Here is a 19827-nt window from a genome sequence, read left to right on the forward strand (position 1 = left end):
AGAAAGAAGCTTAAAGTCGTCGACTGAAAAAAGCTCAGAGTTGCCAACTAAAATAGTTTCCGCTATAAACCCGATGAACGACAAAAGCGTACATGCCCTCCTCATTGTGACCCATAAAGCTCTCGTATAAAAACACCATATGGAAAAACCGACCAGCCATGTAAAGACCCTTGCATGTCGTGCAAAAACTTAAATTTAATATTTAAACAGAGTATTACTTTTGCAGCAGTGGCTGAATATCTGAAAAGTGAGGGCGTTGTCTTAAGGAATCCAGGCTTGTAGCGACTGAATTGGCTATTGGCAAATCTGCAATCATCCTTAAAATTGACTTCCATTACTTAGCTGCAGAACACACGCTATACAACTGGTCTCTACATTTTAGTCAGTTGATAATAATATATATAAATACATAATATAGTTTCTAGTTTTATGTTTGTCAATATTGGACTTCTGGAAGCTGTGACATGGCTTATGACGTTGACGTTTCGCTGTCAAATGTACGCAGAGTTGCCAGTTTAAAAAAAAATCGATTTTCAATCATCGTTTAAGAACATTCATTAGTTTAGTATGACAGAGTGTAACGCAAAATTGTGCTTTAGCGTAACATTGAGCTACGAAGCGCAACACAGCGGAGCGTCAAAATAAGCTAGCGCAATTTTAGTTTCTCACTTATTGTATTGTGTATTTGTAAATAACGTCAGTCGAAATGTGAGAAACACTTATGTAGAAAGAAACACTTTCACATACACACGCTAACAAATTAGCTTCGTCCCTAGTCAATAGGCAGGGTAGCAGTGTCAATAGGTCCCAGTTCACAACAATTAACTTCTGTTAGGGAGCCGACTAAAATTCCCTTGTCCTAATCCACGCCATCTATCGGCATAACGAAGAAATGTAACGCGCCTCCTAGCGGGCGAAGAAAAGAACGAGTCGACGTTCTGGCAATGCGCGCGCAATATTAAAAAAAGTCTATTTAATTCAAAAATACTGTTTTTCGCAAATTTTGCTATTCAACTTGTGCGTGTGTCCGTGTGTCTCAAACTCCAGCATCCAGAACAGTGCCCCAGTTTAGTTTTCTGGGAATAAATTTAATTCAAAAAACCTTGTTTACACAACAACTTCTATTGACAAAAAAACGCGAGAGTGAAGTTTCTTGTATCTTGTTCAAACAAGTCATCTAATGTGTTCTGCATAAGTGTTTACCAAATTTCAATTAACGTTAATAAGTGACGAAAGCCTGAAGCGATGGAGCGTCACTATCGTTGTCCCTTTCTAAAGGTACGCGCGTGAACGAGTCAGATCTATCGACATTCAAGGCGGTTTTTATTTTTATTCAAATTCGATAACTTATTCATTATAATTCTTTTTACAATCAAATAATACATACGTATTATTACAACACAATAAATATTAATTAAATAATTCGTCCGTTTATTTTACATAACATTTCAATTAGGTTTTATTTGCAAAAGGCTTAAGCCTTCGTCAAATAGAACGCGTACTTAGCGCCGCGTACTTAACGTCGCGCTCTTCAAATTGACTAGATGAGTCCAACGCTCCTTGACGCAACGCATTCGCCAAATCATAGTGCCTTTCGATAGCAGTGTGAAAATTTAAAAGTATTAAGAAATCGAGTGATTCAGATGTGGCATTGTATAAGCATGGGTATTTTCTAACTATTTATATCATTTTTTCGGGCATTATCTAGTATTTTAATACACATTCACTCGGCCGCTAAAATAAAATTTGTAAAAAATTACAACGCCTGACGTCAAAGCGTCCTAACGCCGCGACATTCCGCTGCGTACTTATAGCGCTGGGGCTCTGTTTGACGGTATGTTACCATAGTATTACAACACATCGGCGTCAGTTTAGCGCTCTGACGCGCGCTAATAACGCGTTCTGTTTGACGAAGGCTTTAATTAGAAGATCAAATTCATCAAATTAAAATATTTAAAGAAAAAAAACATTAAAATAATTTAATTTAAAATCACAGTTAACACTTTTATTATAATATGTATCCATTAATTTTTTGTGTAAACTTTTTAATAGTCCTGAACTTACTTGTACACAATAAGTTTATCAGTAAAATGTACATTATTTATAATGAAAACGCCTTGATAATAACATGATACTAACGTCATGGGACGACGTGTTCAGTATTTAGGTACATAACCAACACCAACATTGGCTGACAGTGTTGAAGTATTACTACACCTTTAACCGTTTGACAATAACATTATACATGTCAATTCCTATGTCACACGATTAAAAAACCCACAATATCATATTTGTTTCATAGTTACATAAAGACCGAACACGTAAAGCTAATATGAGCATCTAAGAGATTGATAACTAAAATTGATAATATGATAATGGTAGATATATTTCCTATCATTTATATGAAATGAGAGATACTATTTTCACAGAGAGATGCTGTGGTCGTCGCTCACTGGACCCCGTGGGCCAGTGTCGACATCGAGCCACTGGACCACACCACAGCTACGTACATTATGATAATAAAAATATGATGTTTCTGAGTGACATGAATATACCTGTTTAAAGCATTTCAATAACAAAAATATACATGTGGTTTGTGTTTCAATTGAATTACTAAAGTTGATATAAAATTGACACTATTTTACTACATCTAAAGGTTAAAGGGAAACTATTTAGTAAGCTTCCTTTGCTGGTGATCTTCAATGTCATTAAAATTGTCAACATGACGTCAACAGCCATAACACCTGCAAAGCCCTAAAACGCGCCCCGCGATTCTTGTTGAGTGCTACCACTGCCACCGCCTCAGAGTGCGCCGATCAAAAATTATCTTTGATACGATATTATAATTAAAAAAAAAACTATACGTACAGTTAAAACATCAAGTGCAAAACCAATAAGTATCACAGAACGAATGCAAAAGAAAAAACAACACAACGTGCAAAACAGTGTCAGTTTAGAATCAACTCTATTGCAATTGTTATAAGTATAGAATGCTTTAAACATATGAAGGGGGTAATTGTCAAACACACTCGTGATGGCGTTCTAAGAACTGATAGAACAACACGTTTAATATCGGAAAGAGATGATTTTAATTTGCAAAGTAATAATTTAAATTTTGTATTCATCTTGTACTAATGCAATGGCGACTTTCAGAGAAGAATTCTTTCGAGATTAAGAATTTGATTGATTATTTGCAAGTACCGTTTAATTCGAAAATTATGTGTTCGAACCGCGAAAGAGCGAGTATCAGAATCGTGTTGGCTTTGATATAAAATGGGATTTATTGAACCAAAAAACTTGCCATAAATGCAAATCGACCAAGGCGATTTCTCTCACCGCTCAACAAAGATGTGGAGTAAAAGACTTTGATTGAAATCCCGTTTCATATTTAAGCCGCGTTCGAGTCGCGAATGAATGTGACGTCACAGTCGTGACGTATGCGATGACGATAGCGAGGGCGTTACACAATTGAACCCCGTTGAACAACACCATGCGCGCGTTACGTTAGTTCGCTTATTGTGTGTTAGACGGTCGATTTACGCATAGAAGTTGCGTGGCGCGGCGCCGGCGTCCCGACTAAGGTAGTTTTCCAATGACAGCACAAGAGCGCAATATTTATTTATTTAATACAAGGAGAACCGACAGCCAACTATCAAAGTATAATAATATAACAAATAATAGAAACAAAAAGCCAATTAAAAGTCCTCACCAATATAAACAAATTAAAAACACTAGAGAAAAATATTATGCGGCATAATGCTCAACGTTGAATGTTCAAACTACAGCAACTCGAAGCACAATCGAGCACTCTCAAAAGTACTGCTCTCGCGTGATGCTCGCAATCGATACCGACTCAGTGACAGAAAATTGACAAGTGTTTTTTTTTAAGTTGGCATTGATCGACATTTTGTTTATATTATCGTTAGTAATATTATTTAATGTTGAAAAAAATTGTAAGGCTTTCGTTTCGTCGTAGCTTCTTAGTAATAATCAATGTTAATTAAAACTGTGCTAACTTAGCGCACTCTGCTGATGCATTTGAAAACTAATTCACGTTCCAATTAAGCTTCAGCATAATTCGGCATTGTGCGTCACTGAGTCGCATTATGCTCTGTAATTGGAAAACTACCTAATTTTAATTGCCAGTTCTCATTGCCGACAAGTCAGTTAAAATCGATTTTACTGCACCACGAAACGACTATAAAATCGATGATATTATAACGATTACAATTGATTTAATATCTGACCGATTCGTCCTTTTTCTCTTGCACGTCTTCGATCTCCCGAAACCGATTGTTATGTATTTCGTCAAGCATCCTCAACTGCTCCTCCGCCCTACTGTGAGGTCTCTTCCTTAGACTATTCCTGTACTGGACCACAGCTCGGAGCCTGTTCAGATCTTCTTGCGACGTGCTCTCCTTATTCAGTATGGCTTCGTAGAAACTCCACCAGTTATCGATAGTCCCGAATTGGTTTTCCCTGTTCTTGAGGATATCTTCATAGATAGACCACCAGTTGTTCGCGTAATACTCTTGAGGGTACGTCCTGGTCAGGTCGAATATCTCCATGTTTCTGTGACTCCGCTTCAGAGCGTCGCCGCTGGTCTTGACGCTTTTGGTCAAGTTGTTCGTTGTGTTCACGTTGAGGACCACGTTCTTGTGGTAGATGCGGGTGTCGTCTGCTTCTAGACTGTCTCTACCGTGGTACTCTTGCGTGTATTTCCTTATGATTTCCTTATAATACTTCTCTAAGAGACACAATTCTTCGTATGTGTATTTTGTGATGTCAATCTGCGTGTATACGTTCAGGATGTCTTCTATATTGACAACTTTCCGTTTGCGTCCCTCGACATGGACGTTCGCCAAAGCTTTCAGTCGCTCGATTAAAGGATCAAAGCCCTTGTAGATAAAGTCCTTTTTCGCAAATTCGATTAATTTTAAGACCATCTCCTCGTATTTTTGGTCGTACTCTAGATCCCGTTTCTTCTGTATCGAGCTGTCCACTTCATCGATGAAGGTCTGCAGGCGTGTCTTCTCTTTCTCGTATTTGTCTCTTTCCATCTTTATCTCCTCTAGAACGAGCTCGTGTCCGCTGAACCTCTGCAGCTCGCGGCGGGACTCTTCCATCTTCTCCAAGTTTCTCTTGGCTAGAGCTTTCCACCATTCCGTGTCGTCTTTGAACAGCTTCCAAAACTCAACTTTAGCTTTGATCGGATCAGCTGTCGGAGCCGATTTGACTTCAGGAGTGATGAAGATTTCGGTAGATCCTCTTGGTTCTTGAGGAGTCAGTATCATCTCCCGTTCGGGACTGTTTTTGATGGAGCATATGTTTATAGGTTTGACTTTTTTGATTTTGAAAACCGGACTTGTTAGTTTAGGTTCGTCGGTCAGTTTGGGTTTTTTCGCTGGCACCGTCGTCGCCGGGGCCGCACTGGCCTCCGCTTCCGAGTCGAGGTGCTCAATGACCCGCGAGAGCGTGTGCATCTCCGTGTCCAGCTGGGTGCTAGCCCGCAGGCGCTGCAGGCTCTCATCCTTGCGTCTGCTGTCATTTCGATCGCTGAGCTGGAGACACAGATCGAGCAGCTTCTTGACCTCTCCCAGCAGTATGTTCTCTCCGTACTTGAGCACGCGCCAGTCCATGTCGACGATGCTGTACCTGGCGGCCGCGTTGTACCGCTCGTTGAGGCCCTCGTCCTCTGGGGTCCTGGTGGGGCGGCGCATGCGGCTCTCTATGTAGGCGACGATCTCCTCGCAGTTGTCGTGGAATATGGTCGGGGACACGTCGTCGTCCTGGCTGGAGTAGTCCAGGAGCTTGACCAGCTCCTCCTCCTGGTCGGATTGGAACAAATCGGTTTCGGAATCGCAAGAGTTGTAGTCGTTTCTCCCGTTAAGTGATCTGCGCTTTTGTCCCGGGAACGTGTTGCTATTGCCGGGCGCGCTCCAGCGCCGCCGCGGGGCTGGCGGCCGCTAGCGGAAACATTCACATTAGTGCCACAGAGTCCAATATTGACGCGCACACTGTCCCGACATCAACTACACCTGCGCTCTACTATGACTCGGACAGAGAGGCATAATGACAAACAAAACAAGACATAAATAGATAGATATCTTATGGAATGATTCAATAAGAGCGAATTTATCTGTAGTCACGAGCAAAACGAAAACATTTAGCAATAGCAATGTAGCTGAACGAACACTATGTACAGCTCGGATCAAAACGTGTCCCGGACGAACACTAACATTGATTGTAGTCGAACCGGCTCTATAAAAATATTTTATTTATCCTCTTATAAAACGACACTTGAAAATTGATTTCTACCCACATATTTGCACATTACAACCTATTTACCTACACTGGACCCCCCATGTTTCGCGCGGGGACCGAACTCCAGGGTTACCATCAAGCCACGCAGAGACACCAGGCTGAAGTGTCTGTGGTCCCCCCTGGTCCTTGCGGGGAGCGAGCCCTGGGAGGCGCCAGGCGGGTGCGTTACCTTGGCGGCGTGCTTGAGGCGCTGCATGTCGGCGCCGAGGCCGGGCTTGCCGCTGGCGGCGGTGGTGGCGGCGGCCAGGTCCCGCAGCGCCGCGGCCACGTCCCGCGCGGCGTGCAGCACCAGCACCTGCGGCTCCGGGCTGCCCGAGCCCAGCGACATGGCGCCCAGCTTCACCACCTCGCACAGTTGCACTAAGGACAGACCACTATTTATCAAGCAATCATTTCAGAACAATAATTTGCGTAATTACTGGTGGTAGGACCTCTTGTGAGTCCGCACGGGTAGGTACCACCGCCCCGCCTATTTCTGCCGTGAAGCAGTAATAATGCGTTTCGGCTTGAAGGGTGGGGCAGCCGTTGTAACTATACTGAGACCTTAGAACTTATATCTCAAGGCCCATTTACGTTGTAGATATCTATGGGCTCCAGTAACCACTTAACACCAGATGGGCTGTGAGCTTGTCCACACATGTAAGGAACAAAAAAAAAAGGTCGAAGTGCACCAAAGACCCCGAGCAAAATGGTAAAGGAATCAATGTTTATTTTTTAATTTTTTTTATTTACGGCCAATGGTTACAAGACCTTATAGACTATCTTAAATGATCAATATATCATTAAGAGCGTGTTGCCCTCACCTATAGTGGTGACAGCGTTCTGCGCGGCGTCGGCCAGCTGCTCCTGGGTGCCGGCCGCTCCGCCCACGAGGGTCTTTGTGTCCTCCACCAGCGCCTTGGCCGTCTTCAGGATGTTCTCGCGGTGGTCAGAGAACGTATCCGACTCCTTGTCCGATTGAAGAGTTCCTGGACGAGTACATCACCATTAATGAAGTCCGGTTTTGAATCAAAGGTGCTGCTGAGGATTTGATTCCCAAATAACTAATTTTTACTTTTTACACGCTTTATATTAGCTTCACTTGTATGTATGCATGTTTGTAACTGACTCCTTTAGACGCCATTTTGACCCACTTTAAACGGCCAGATTTCATTCAAACTTTGTAGATTTATCGAGGACCGATCACAATACACTAATTTGATAAGATTATTCCATTATTCAATTTGCAAAATAAGATTTTTGCCAATTTATATAATTTTTATCTATAGTCGATAAGGCAGGAATTGATGTTAAAGTACTTAATAGTTTTAAAAATACGCTTTTATAGAAAATTTAACTAAAAAATGAAAAATAAATAATAGTTATTAACTATTATTTAGTTTATTATTTATCTAGTTATTAATAGTTAATAACTATTATTTATTACACAAGTTATCAAAATACAGTTAACTCCAGTAGGGTGTCATACCGGCGCTGGCGAACAGTATGGTGGTGTCCAGGTCTCCGATGATGGCGCTGATGGTGGCGGCGGCGTGGATGCAGGCCTGCGTGCCGCGGGAGCCCGCCTGCAGCCCGCTCAGCACCGACACCACCTGCGGAGGGCAACCTGTACACCATGCGCCACCACTATCGGCTGTTATAGCGCTTTATTGTCCATCAGTTTTGATGGAAGAACCAATCAGCCCTATTAGGCAGACGAGCATACGGCCTACCTGATGGTCAGTTGTTACCGTCGCCCATGGAGTTCAGCAATGCTAGGAGCAGAGCCAAGCCGCTGCCTACCACAAAGTACTTTCTACAAACCTCGTTCGAAGAAGGACATGTCATAGCGCTCGGAAAACACCGTGGAGGGGAGTTCAATCCAAAGTCGGATGGTACGTGGCAAAACACACACACGTACCCTTTCGTTGACGAGCTTGGCGCTGTCGGCGACGGCGCGCTGGTTCTGCGCGATGGCGGACAGGCGGCAGTGTCCCCCCGCCTTGATCAGCTCCGATATGCTCTCGCCCAGCTCCACCACCGCTGATCGGATCCTGGACACGAAAGGCATACATTTGGTACCGCCACCACGCCAGAAGTATTTTATACCTTTAACCGAGCAATTCTTGTATATATATATAATCTGAATCTTGGAAACGGCTCCAACGATTTACATGAAATTTAGTATATAGGGGGTTTCGGGGACGATAAATCGATCTAGCTACGATTTATTTTCAGAAAATGTCGTTTTATTCGTGTTTTCAATAATCAACTTTATCGATAATCAACTTTATGACTCTGCCCGACATCTATTGGCGAATAATAATACTATTTTTCATAATTGAGAGCAACTAACTGCTTTAAAGACACAATAACACTAAAGCTATTTCAGCAGATGGCGTTGTTAAGCCATCCGAAGCCACTTAAAAATGCCTAAACGATCTTGGAATATTTCATCATTTTATCAATATGTAGTTCATATTTAAATATAATTTCTAAAAAACACAATTTATCAAAAAAAAAAAAAACGTGTGGCACTCGGGAGCTGCCGCGGTAAAGCTATTTATTGCATAGCATTTTTTATCAACTTATGCAATTATAATTAGACAATGATAATTTAATATTAAAACAAGACCACTCTATATTAAACATTAATAAAAGCAAAACCTTAACTGTCCCCTTCACACTCATAAGCTAGACCGCGCGAGAGAGAGATGGGCAGACTTTTCATGATGCGCATGCAGTGTGACGTCACGCCACGCGCTTATTCACAAACACTACACAAGCGCAACGTGTGAATGTGTTGAACGCGAGCTACATGGTAACCGGAGTGAGGGGTGGAAGGTTTTTTTCGTTACGGAATTTCATGATTCCGCTCTCAAGCCGCGCTCAAGGCCCGCGATATAATCTATGCAATAGCTTAAAAACGAGCAAAGCTCGGTCATCGTCTAGTTGACATTGTAGGACGGGCTGGTCGACCTGTTGGCGACGTCCCCGCTGGGCGTGGTGGCGGAGGCGCCGACGCTGTCCTGCGCGAGCTGCTCGTACTTGCCGCACATCTCGTTGCCGAGCTCCACCAGCCGCCCGGGCTCCGTCGCCGCCTTGGCCGTCTGTACCAACGCAAAACTACGTTACCCTACTGCGTCTGCGGTGGCGCCATCTATCCGTTACAACTCACAAACTCTTCAACGACATTTAATTAACTTTCGAGACAACATATCGACGCTTGAAAGGCAATCATGACTAAGCGACAATGCGTGAACTTTACAGTAGACTAATTTAAAGTTGAAATTAATTTGAAATATACATGAGAAATATCTGAAAAAAACCTATTTTAACGAATCTAGCTGTAGGATTGAAATGATTTTAATAGACCTAGAAATATTTTTTGTTGCGCATCGAATATGGTTATTGCCTATCATTTATGTACAAAGCAGTTATTGTTGCTTAGTCACGTTTGCCTTTCAAGCGTCGATATAGACTTTTTAGCGAAAACGCGAGGAGTGAAGTTGTGGGATTTGTTTTATTTTGTCTATTTAGTGTTTGTTCAGGTTTAAATGTGTAATAACGGTGGTTTAGCTGTAGCTTCTTGGAATCCTCCAAAAAGTCCACTGAAGAAGTCTCGGTAAATGACCACCATTTTACTGAGATTATATTTCATCCCATATCATCTCACCTCATTTCATTTAATTTCATGTCAGTTGATTAATTTGGGTTCCTTACGTTTCTTATTATTCATAAATTGTAAATGATTAAAACGGCGAATTATAAAAATCTTATTACTTGACGCTGGCTAATGCATAAACCGTCCGGGAACCAAAAAATAAAGAAGAAGGAGAGACAATTTATAAGATGTACAAGTTGGCGGCGTCCACTCGACATCAGAGTGGCCGTGAGGTTGTCGAGCCACCCAGATTATTAGGAATACTTGCAGAAGGATCCTCAGGCGGTAACAACGTGACCTAGTACGTCATAATTCGACTCGTCGCTAAGGATACCCTCTATTCAACCTTCCTTTACAAAGACAGAGACAATCAACATACCATGTCGGTGGCCAGTCTCGCTATCTCCTTCGCGACTCCGACCATCCTTGTCTGGTAGTCGACAAACGAATCTGATTCATCGTAAGAGCTGAGCAGAGACATTCTGTTGACAAAACATAATATTATAACAACAGTTTAAAACAAAAGTAAAGCACGCAATGTAATGTAATTATGAGGCAATGGACGCGCGATATCAACTTCGCTTTCCATTGCGGAGTCATTAAAAACCGTAATGCCAATTACTTGGGGTTGTTACCATTGCGGGGTAGTGACAATAAATCTTCGTTTCGCCATCGGCTTTAGACACACGTTTTTAGATTATGTTATATACACATTCAGACTAAGGTAAGCTCACGTAAAGGTCCTTTTAGGTACTTTGAGGACTGTCGAGTTTCCCGCCCACCCGATCGTAAGTTGTTACCGACGCTTATTAACGTGAGCTCAACAGAGACATCTTTTTATTACACATATTGTGTTCACCCTGTTTCTTCCAACTCCTAAAACCGTCACTAGAGAGCGCTGTAATACGCAAATCCGTTGTCATGATACCCTTGTCATAAGTGACACTGTATCCTAGATTATTGATTTTTACTTTAATATACAAGTTTTTCTAATCCAAGTTTATTTTAATAATCATCCCTCGGAAAGTCGAACATGGTCCAATACGAGCCAGATAAGAAAACAACTAATGATAAACAACAATTTTAAGTGCAAAGAATGTTACAAACCGTAATTAACACAAAACTATTTCGTTGCTAAGTACTAGTGAATGTGAAGAATGGGCCCGGACAGTTATATTAAAAAACCGATATTCAAAATAAGATATTTAAGGCAAAGATTAATTTCAAAAAGTCACCTGCGTCTAGAATAACAAGGGAATATATCGAAACGAGATTGCAATTATTGGAACAACACTGGTTAGTTTGAAGAAAATCACCAGAATGTTATATTGGGATGCGAAAATAACGATTATAGCTATTAAACAAAAGGTACAATAACAAACGTTACATCGCGAACAGCATTCTGGCCAGGCTGGTGGGCCAAAGGGCTTTATCTTCAGAGTCATCCAACGGTGTTAAACAAATACTCGATACGACAAATGATTGCTTGCACGCTTTATCTAACCTTGGTATACCTGTATCGACATGGGACATCCTGATTATATATCTCATCACAATAAAATTGGATAATGAATCCCAGAAACAATGGGAACAAAAACTAAGCGAACAGGCTGATCGATTGCCTACACTAAGCGAGTTCCAATCATTCCTGGAATCAAGATATCGAGCACTCGAGTTTTTAGAACCAAACCAAAGAAGAGAGTTTAGAGGCAAAGATGCAGCGGATAAACCGAAGGTATTCAGCGTGACGACGTCTGTATCCTGCCCATTCTGTTCGGGACATCACTTGCTTTATCAATGCAAGAAATTTGTACAAGAAGCCATCGGGAATCGCCGGGACTTCATCCAGAAGAGAAAACTGTGTTTCAATTGCTTCGGAGCTAACCATTCGGTAACACAGTGCAAACGACGCACGGCTTGTCGGTGCTGTGGCCAACGTCATCACTCGCTGCTGCACCAGGAAGGCGGCACTCACAATCCGACCCTGGCGGGTCCTAGTCAGCCCACTAATCAACAGCGGGAGCCAGCACAAGAACCGCAGGCAGCGGATCACGTGGAGCGTGTTGTCAGCCATTTTTCTAACAGTGAAATGAGATCAAGTAGTCAAGTAATGTTAGCTAGCGCATTAGTTTATGTATCCAACAAGGGTATGTATCACACACTTAGGGCATTGTTGGATCAGGGCTCTCAAGCCTCGTTTATTAGTGAACACGCAGTTCAACTTTTGCAGCTTTGAAGGTTGCCAGTTCTAAGTACCATATCTGGTTTAGGAGGAGAAAAATCTAGTATTTCAGTAAAACATATGGTTCAATTTAAAGTACAGTCCACATATAACTCTTTTAGCTATCCCGTTCAAGCCTATGTTTTAAACTGCCTAACATCCACTCTTCCTTCACAGCAAATTCAATTTCAGGATTGGCCGGTATTGTTGCAATTGCAGATGGCTGATCCAGGATATGGTACACCAAGCAATATAGATCTTCTACTGGGCGCTGATGTGTATGGTCAGGTTTTGTCAGAAGGCATATTGAGAAATCCACCTGGAACCTTGACAGCTCAAAATACACAGCTGGGATGGATCCTGTCGGGACGAGTTTAAGTTAGTGGGGATACTCCTTACATTATTAGCGCACATACCCATGACAACTCAATCAATGATTTGCTGCGTCAGTTCTGGGAGATTGAAACTGACTAGCATCATCCACTTTTATCCAAGGAAGAAGAATCCTGTGAAAGATACTTTGAATCCACTACAACTAGGGACAGTTTGGGTCGTTATGTTGTAGGTCTTCCTTTTCGCGACAACAATCCACTTGCTCAAGAAGAAACTTGAAAATAATCCATTCTTGAAGCAAGAATAATCCAAGGTAATAAATGTAGCCACCTGGCTATGAATCATATAGAAGTAATTAATGACAAACAAGAAGCTGCTAAGCCAGGATGCGTTTATCTACCTCATCATGCAGTTGGTTGTTCGCGAGGACAAAAGTACAACGAAGGTCGGCGTTGTTTTCGACGCTTCGTGTAAGGGTACCAGCGGCAAGTCATTGAACAATGATTTATTGGTAGGTCCAAGGCTTCAACCAGAGTTACGACACATAATTATGAAATGGCGTACTTATCCTATATGTTTCGCAGCGGACATAGTTAAGATGTATCGAATGGTCAAGGGCGTACCAGAGCATACTGACTTCCAGCGAGTACTGTGGAGAGAGAATCCTAGTGAAGAAGTCAAGGACTGCAGGCTGTTAAGAGTTACCTTTGGTGTTTCGTCGGCCCCATATCTAGCAGTTAAGAGTTTGCAACAAGTGGCAAAGGACTGAACCCACCATCGCTCTGGTTTGGCTGAAGGGACAGCCAAATCGATGGAAGACCTTCGTCGCAAATCGAGTGACTGAAATCTTGACAGTTTTTAAACAACGACCAATGGTCGCTTGTGGAGTCATGCCAGAATCCAGCCGATTGTGCATCCCGGGGGCTGGCTCCACAAGAATTTATCCACTGTGAACTCTGGTTCCATGGCCCTACGTTTTTAAGAGAATCCACGTATGTATCGCCAACGGTAAACATATCGACTGATTTAGAAGCCAAGCTGTTGAAGTCTCATCACCTAACTATTTCCGAAGTGGCTAGGTCAGATCTCCAGACATGGACGAAGTATTTATTTTTATAAAAAATGGTTAGAGTGGTCGCGTTTTGCATTCCATTTATTAATAAATTAAGGTCAAAGCGATATCCTTCTTACTTGATGGCTTCCGAATGAGATCATGCATTAAAGATAGGAATTAAGGTTTGTCAGACTCAGGCGTTTTCTAAAGATATTGAGCAAATAAATAATACAAAAAATGACTCAGCAGTTCTGGCGTAAGTGGTCTGCCGAGTACCTCACGACTCTAAATCAGAGATATAAGTGGACTAAAACTACACCAGAACCCCATTTAGGTGACGTTGTTCTTGTTAAGGAAGATGGCCTCCCTCATTCAAAATGGTTATTCGGTTTGATAGAAGAGAAGCACACTGATCCAGATAATGTCACAAGGGTACTATCAAATGTAAGAAATCTAAAATTGTAAGACCAGTCTCCAAACTTTGCATTTTGCCTATCGCTTTTTAACATTACTTACCTGAATAACTGTAGATATTTCATGCAATGTATGTAACTTAAATGTATCTTTGGATGCATCAGCTATTAAGTATTTTGTTATTGTTTAGTTGTAAGTAAGTACGAACTGTTTAAAAGCAACCCTTGACTGAACTTTGTCGTTATTATGGTTTCTTTAATGTGTAAGTTTATATTTAGTTCATGTTGAGCAGTTCTTTATTGATTACTATTAGGTTAAGATGTTACGGTTTCATGGAGATGTTAATTGTACATGTAAAATTTGATGGCCTCATTGTTGGCTATGAACTTTTGTAGTTCATGGTGGGCGGAATGTTCACCCTGTTTCTTCCAACTCCTAAAACCGTCACTAGAGAGCGCTGTAATACGCAAATCCGTTGTCATGATACCCTTGTCATAAGTGACACTGTATCCTAGATTATTGATTTTTTACTTTAATATACAAGTTTTTCTAATCCAAGTTTATTTTAATAATCATCCCTCGGAAAGTCGAACATATTGTTTAAAAAAGAGCGCATATAGCACGCGAACGGTTAGGCCATATAAACTCACAAACGTATTCTTTACATGCCATCTATACTTCTATACTAATATTATAAAGAGGAAAGATTTGTTTGTTTGTATTGAATAGGCTCCGAAACTACTGAACCGATTTGAAAAAATCTATCACTGTTTGGAAGCTACACTATTCATACATATTTTTTTTAGATTAGGGATCCTTACTAAAACTCCAATAATGTAATCCAAGGTGTAAAAAAAATTCCTAAAATATTCTTTACGTCGCGTGCCCTACGAAAACTATTGATGATAGAATAAAATAATGTACTACGACTTTGTAGAACACATTATTATTAACAAAAAGTGTAGCGACAGCTTAAATCTAACTATTATAATTATGCCGCAATAGGCGTTCTTTTATTTAAAAAATAAAACAACGTCAAATATAATTGAAATTTTTGTTGACCCAAGCGGAGCCGGAGCGGGCCGCTAGTATTCTATAAAAGTATGTATTTGACAATTACAATGAATTTGACTTCAATTTTGTTGTTGTATCAACCTCCACTGTAGTTTAGCCGATCACAACAATTTGGTTAAATATTGTCAATTTTATGTCGTTTCATTGATTCAAACACTTGACTTAGATCAGTTGGCCCTTTCTGTCCGGGCTTACAGTGCACTACAAGTAATTTATAATACTTGTGGTCCCGCAGTAGTCGAAATCCGACTATAAATTATTAAAATTATGAGTTTGAACATTATTATGGTTATATTGTCAAAGACTACTTCTATAATCAAAGATTTCGCCAAGACTACCCTATAGACAAATAATATTAAAGACAAACAATATTAACCTATTTTCAATTTGACCACAGACTTTAAGCATTAACTAAAGTTTGACAACAAACAAAGAGTATATATACATATATACATGTGTGTAAAATACATGTGTGTGTAATGTTTTCTTAATTGATTTAATGTATCTTTTATGCATTATTTAAAAAAAATATTAGCATTGTGCACTCCTTCTCTATATTCTCCATAAGTGTGGGAAATTTCATAGTCCTCCGTCCGCGCAATTTTCGTAAAAAGGGATACAAAGTTTTTGCTTCACGTATTAATATATGGATGACTAAACGATCTCTACACGATATGAGGTAAACAACAATAACGCACCGCGTCTTCAAGTTTAGCTGCCTCAATTTCTCCATTACAACACTCGTAACAACAAGCGGACGTCAACACAAGCTGTGCGCTCGGCTCGGCGAGAGCGACGCGCTGTACTAAATTAAAACATCAATCGCGCTTCACGACTCGCGAGCCGGGGTGGACTGAGACGCTTTTTTATGTTTGAAGAATTACTGGTGGCCCGAAAGCCTTTCTAGTTTCACCAGGACAGGTGGGCGAGTAAAGGCTCAGCCAGGAGGGATGGGATTTGCTAACAGCTGCCCGAGCGCCTCCGAAGCAGACCTAACAACTCAAGAGCAACTGCTTCGCGAATGAATCTACTATCGGATCGGAATCGCGACTCGCTCAGAAGATCCGGCGAGAAACTCAGCGGGCTGATGCATGGGTTAGGTTGCACGTCGAACACTTTGTCGAGTTCGACGAGTACCGGGGTCCCTAAGCCTGCTCCTAGTGTTAGACCTGAAGGCGTCTGATGCAAGAGTTATTGGATCTGATGGATCAGTAAGGACGTGTCTAAGGCAACGACGGCTCCTGCGTGATCGAGACGCATCCACTGCTAACGCTATTAACAAGTGCAATCTGCATCGCTCTGTCCGTGTCATCCGTGTCGGTAAGTGTTTGACTGCCGTGCTACGGGATACCCAGTGTGAATAGCGCTCTGTCACTGACCTTGTTTGGTATTGTTTGATTATAAACAATTATGTTTAAGGGATATACTTCTTTTTTTTTGCTTAGGTGGGTGAACGAACTCACAGCCCACCTAATGTTAAGTGGTTAACGGAACCCATAGACATCTACAACGTAAATGGCGCCACCCACCTCGAGACATGAGTTCTAAGGTCTCAGTTTTTATAGTACAACGGCTGTCCCGGCCGTCAAACCGGAACGCATTACTGCTTCACGACACAAATAAGCAGGGTGGTGGTATACGTGTGAATTTTTTTTAAATAATAATAATAAAATTTATAAAAATTATTACTGGTTTACGGAATGTATACTTCTGGATCGATTCAAAATAATCTTTCGCTGATAAAATTGCGCATCATTCCTAACTATCGTAAAACTTTATTTTCAAAATATTAACAATAGAAAACACATGGCGATAATATTAATTACTTTATCAAAATAAAATGTGGCTAATAATAACTAGAAATCGTCAATAATAATAAATATATAAAATATGGAATGCGTTACAAAAGTCATGTTTAAATATTAATTTTGTAACAGATACATTTTCACGTCACAATTTCAAGTTTTATCCGATAAAACAGACAACTATTCCATTATTAGCAATGACCCTTACGAACAATTAGGGCGTGTTTACAATTGACTTATCTTTGTAGCCGTTACGAAAGCACCTGTCGATGCGTGATCGCACCGCCACGACCGGACCGCGAGCAAAAGCTTTCGAAAAGGCACAACTAATATGTGGAAAGGAAGGCCTCGCCATATGATTTGCGTAGAAATTATATCTTATTTTTTTTTTATAATTTTTTACTGGTGGTAGGACCTCTTGTGAGTCCGCGGGGGTGGGTACCACCACCCTGCCTATTTCTGCCGTGAAGCAGTAATGCGTTTCGGTTTGAAGGGTGGGGCAGCCGTTGCAACTATACTTGAGACCTTATAACTTATATCTCAAGGTGGGTGGCCCATTTACATTGTGGATGTCTAATGACTCCAGTAACTACTTAGCACCAGGTGGACTGTGAGATCAACCACCCATCTATGCAATAAATAAAAAATAAAAAACATTAGCTGAATTTGTCCAATTCGTCGACATTCTCAAACCGAAAAATTGCAAAATTAATTGAACCAAGAGAATAAACAGATATTAGTTTTTAAATCCGTAGTCGCGTGTGTCCCGCGCTTTATATTGATCTGGTTCAGACATTGAATTTGGCGCCAAGCCAAACGTTACGAAGATCGAACGCCCACTAACACACAACGACACTGAGACAATTCGTATTAAGCCGCTGCAGCGCTATTGCGGGCAGCTAAAAGCTACTTGGTATTTTATTGACATCGCTCTAAGCGGAGAAGGTGGTAACACGAGAGGTAAGCAAATGTAGGTATGGAGACGTCTCGCAGTGCGTAAATTAAATTTATCTCCTTTACGTGCAATCAAGCAAGTATTGTTAAAGACAACTGCTTTTGCTTAATTACTATCAGAAAAATGTGTTATTATAACAATTTCGATAAATTACAGAGGGGATTTCGAGAGTCTGCGAGAGTCGATGTGAGGAATCTTAATTTTATTTTTTCGATCTTTTGACAACGGCTAAATGTTTTAAACGAATCTTAATTCCAAAATAAGAACGGAAATGATTGCAGAAGAAGACAATAATTGCATTGGTAATGTCCCTGATGTTTGTCACACTCTTCGAGCAACATAGGGTATAGGTTCGCGACATCAGTGTTGACCGTCCGGTGCGGAGCGTCAGGTGGACGTTGTAACTAAGCTATACTCAAATGGTGATCTAACCATGAGTATAAATAGAGTTGATTGATTTTGTAACTAAATATAGCTTCCGATAAAACTGTAATGACTCAACGGCAGCGAGTCGTGTACCGTGTCGCTGGTTCCGACCCGGCCGGTGCCGGTGCGGATGGTGTACAGTTTATTAACACCATGTATTGATGGGTTCTCGTGTGGACCCACCCCGGCTTTCTGACAACCAGATATACCTAACGTCTCGTCGACAAGAAAGGCGTGTGTTTTGTTTGGATCCCCCAAGGTCTATCTGATCGCGATTGAAGTCACCACCTAGTCGTAAAATCTAGGAATAGTCGGTTTGGCACTGAACTACACTGGTGCTGACGCAGCGCGGAACCGCCAGCTATTTGACGTCTAATATTGAGATCGAATCCAGTAGGAAAATAGCGATGACCGAGTAATAACAGTTTCAAATTGTTGGACCATCGATATAGGTAGTTATACCAAACTAGCTGACCCGGCAGACTTCGTAGTGCCTCAATCGATAAATAAAAGACCTAAACTTTTGTATAAAATAAACTTAAAACAAACAAAAGGAATCCGTCCGACGGGGGACACATCAAAGGGAATACAAAATTGTTATTTTTATTTAATTCCGAGCATTTTCATATTTATCTACCTTTTAAAACTTCTCTGGACTTCCACAAATAATCCAAAACCAAAATTAGCCAAATCGGTCCAGCCGTTCTCGAGTTTTAGCGAGACTAACGAACAGCAATTCATTTTTATATATATAGATAGATAGATATACTAGCAGACCCGGCCACACGTTGCTGTGGTTTTTGTTTCTAAATACTAGGCGGCCGGCTATGCTAATACCAAAAATTGACAAAGTAAGAACAATTGGGTTTCACTGTATTGCGCTTACTACGAAATATATTTCACTTATACTTTAGCCTCAGCAACACGTCGTGTTTAGGCCATTAAACTGTAGCTTATGTGAAACGTTGATATTTTTAACACAGCGCCATCTATGAGATATCAATGTCAAACAGTGTTACAATTGTCTGTAAAAAGTGATTTAAGGCGCCATCTGTTTTAGACTTATGAAACTTACAAACTAACAAAAATCAACATAAGAAATCATTTTATTGTTTATTAATACATATTGCGACCATTAATCGAAATAAAAACCATCCTATCTTTCAAGTTGGATCAAACTGCACGCGGTGTGCGCGGTTAATTTGAAATCGGTTAAGTAGTTTAGTAGTCCATCGCGGACAAACAACGTGACACATAATTTATATATATATAGATCAGCGGACAAGTCCACGTCGGCGGTGGCGTACCTGCGCTCCGTGAGCCTGGTGAGCGCGCGGGCCAGCGTGTCGAGCAGCGGGCCCACGGCGCCGTGCTGCGCGCTGAGCCGCCTCACCCGCTCCGCCAGCTCCTGCAGGGACTCGCGCGCCTGCACCACCTGCGCGTCCACCGCGCCGTGCGCCGCCGCCGCCTGCACCATACCGCTCGTTATAACATTGCACAAGAGAAGTTTTCACTGGTGGTAGGACCTCTTGAGAATCCGCGCGGGTAGGTACCACCACCCTGCTTATTTCTGTCGTG

The 19827-nt window shown here is 41.3% G+C and overlaps 1 protein-coding gene across 19 annotated transcripts in view; it reads right to left on the reverse strand.

Moving 5' to 3' along the window:
- The window catches only part of rhea (Talin_middle and talin-RS domain-containing protein rhea), a 113911-nt gene that overhangs the window by 17992 nt on the left and 76092 nt on the right, over positions 1–19827 (reverse strand). For 17 of the 19 annotated variants that reach the window (XM_089733301.1, XM_089733298.1, XM_028184015.2 and 14 more), the window contains 8 exons: positions 19557–19717; positions 10347–10449; positions 9283–9413; positions 8225–8357; positions 7793–7916; positions 7128–7292; positions 6494–6684; positions 4248–5966 (listed from right to left, as the gene is read on the reverse strand). In XM_089733301.1, coding sequence (XP_089589427.1) covers positions 4248–5966; positions 6494–6684; positions 7128–7292; positions 7793–7916; positions 8225–8357; positions 9283–9413; positions 10347–10449; positions 19557–19717 — 2727 coding nt within the window. The remainder of the gene's footprint in view (positions 1–4247; positions 5967–6493; positions 6685–7127; positions 7293–7792; positions 7917–8224; positions 8358–9282; positions 9414–10346; positions 10450–19556; positions 19718–19827) is intronic. The other 2 variants (XM_089733324.1, XM_028184023.2) reach the window with 1 other exon arrangement.

Source organism: Bombyx mandarina, chromosome 02, assembly GCF_030267445.1.
Source record: "Bombyx mandarina strain Sakado chromosome 02, ASM3026744v2".
Classification (NCBI taxonomy): domain Eukaryota; kingdom Metazoa; phylum Arthropoda; class Insecta; order Lepidoptera; family Bombycidae; genus Bombyx; species Bombyx mandarina.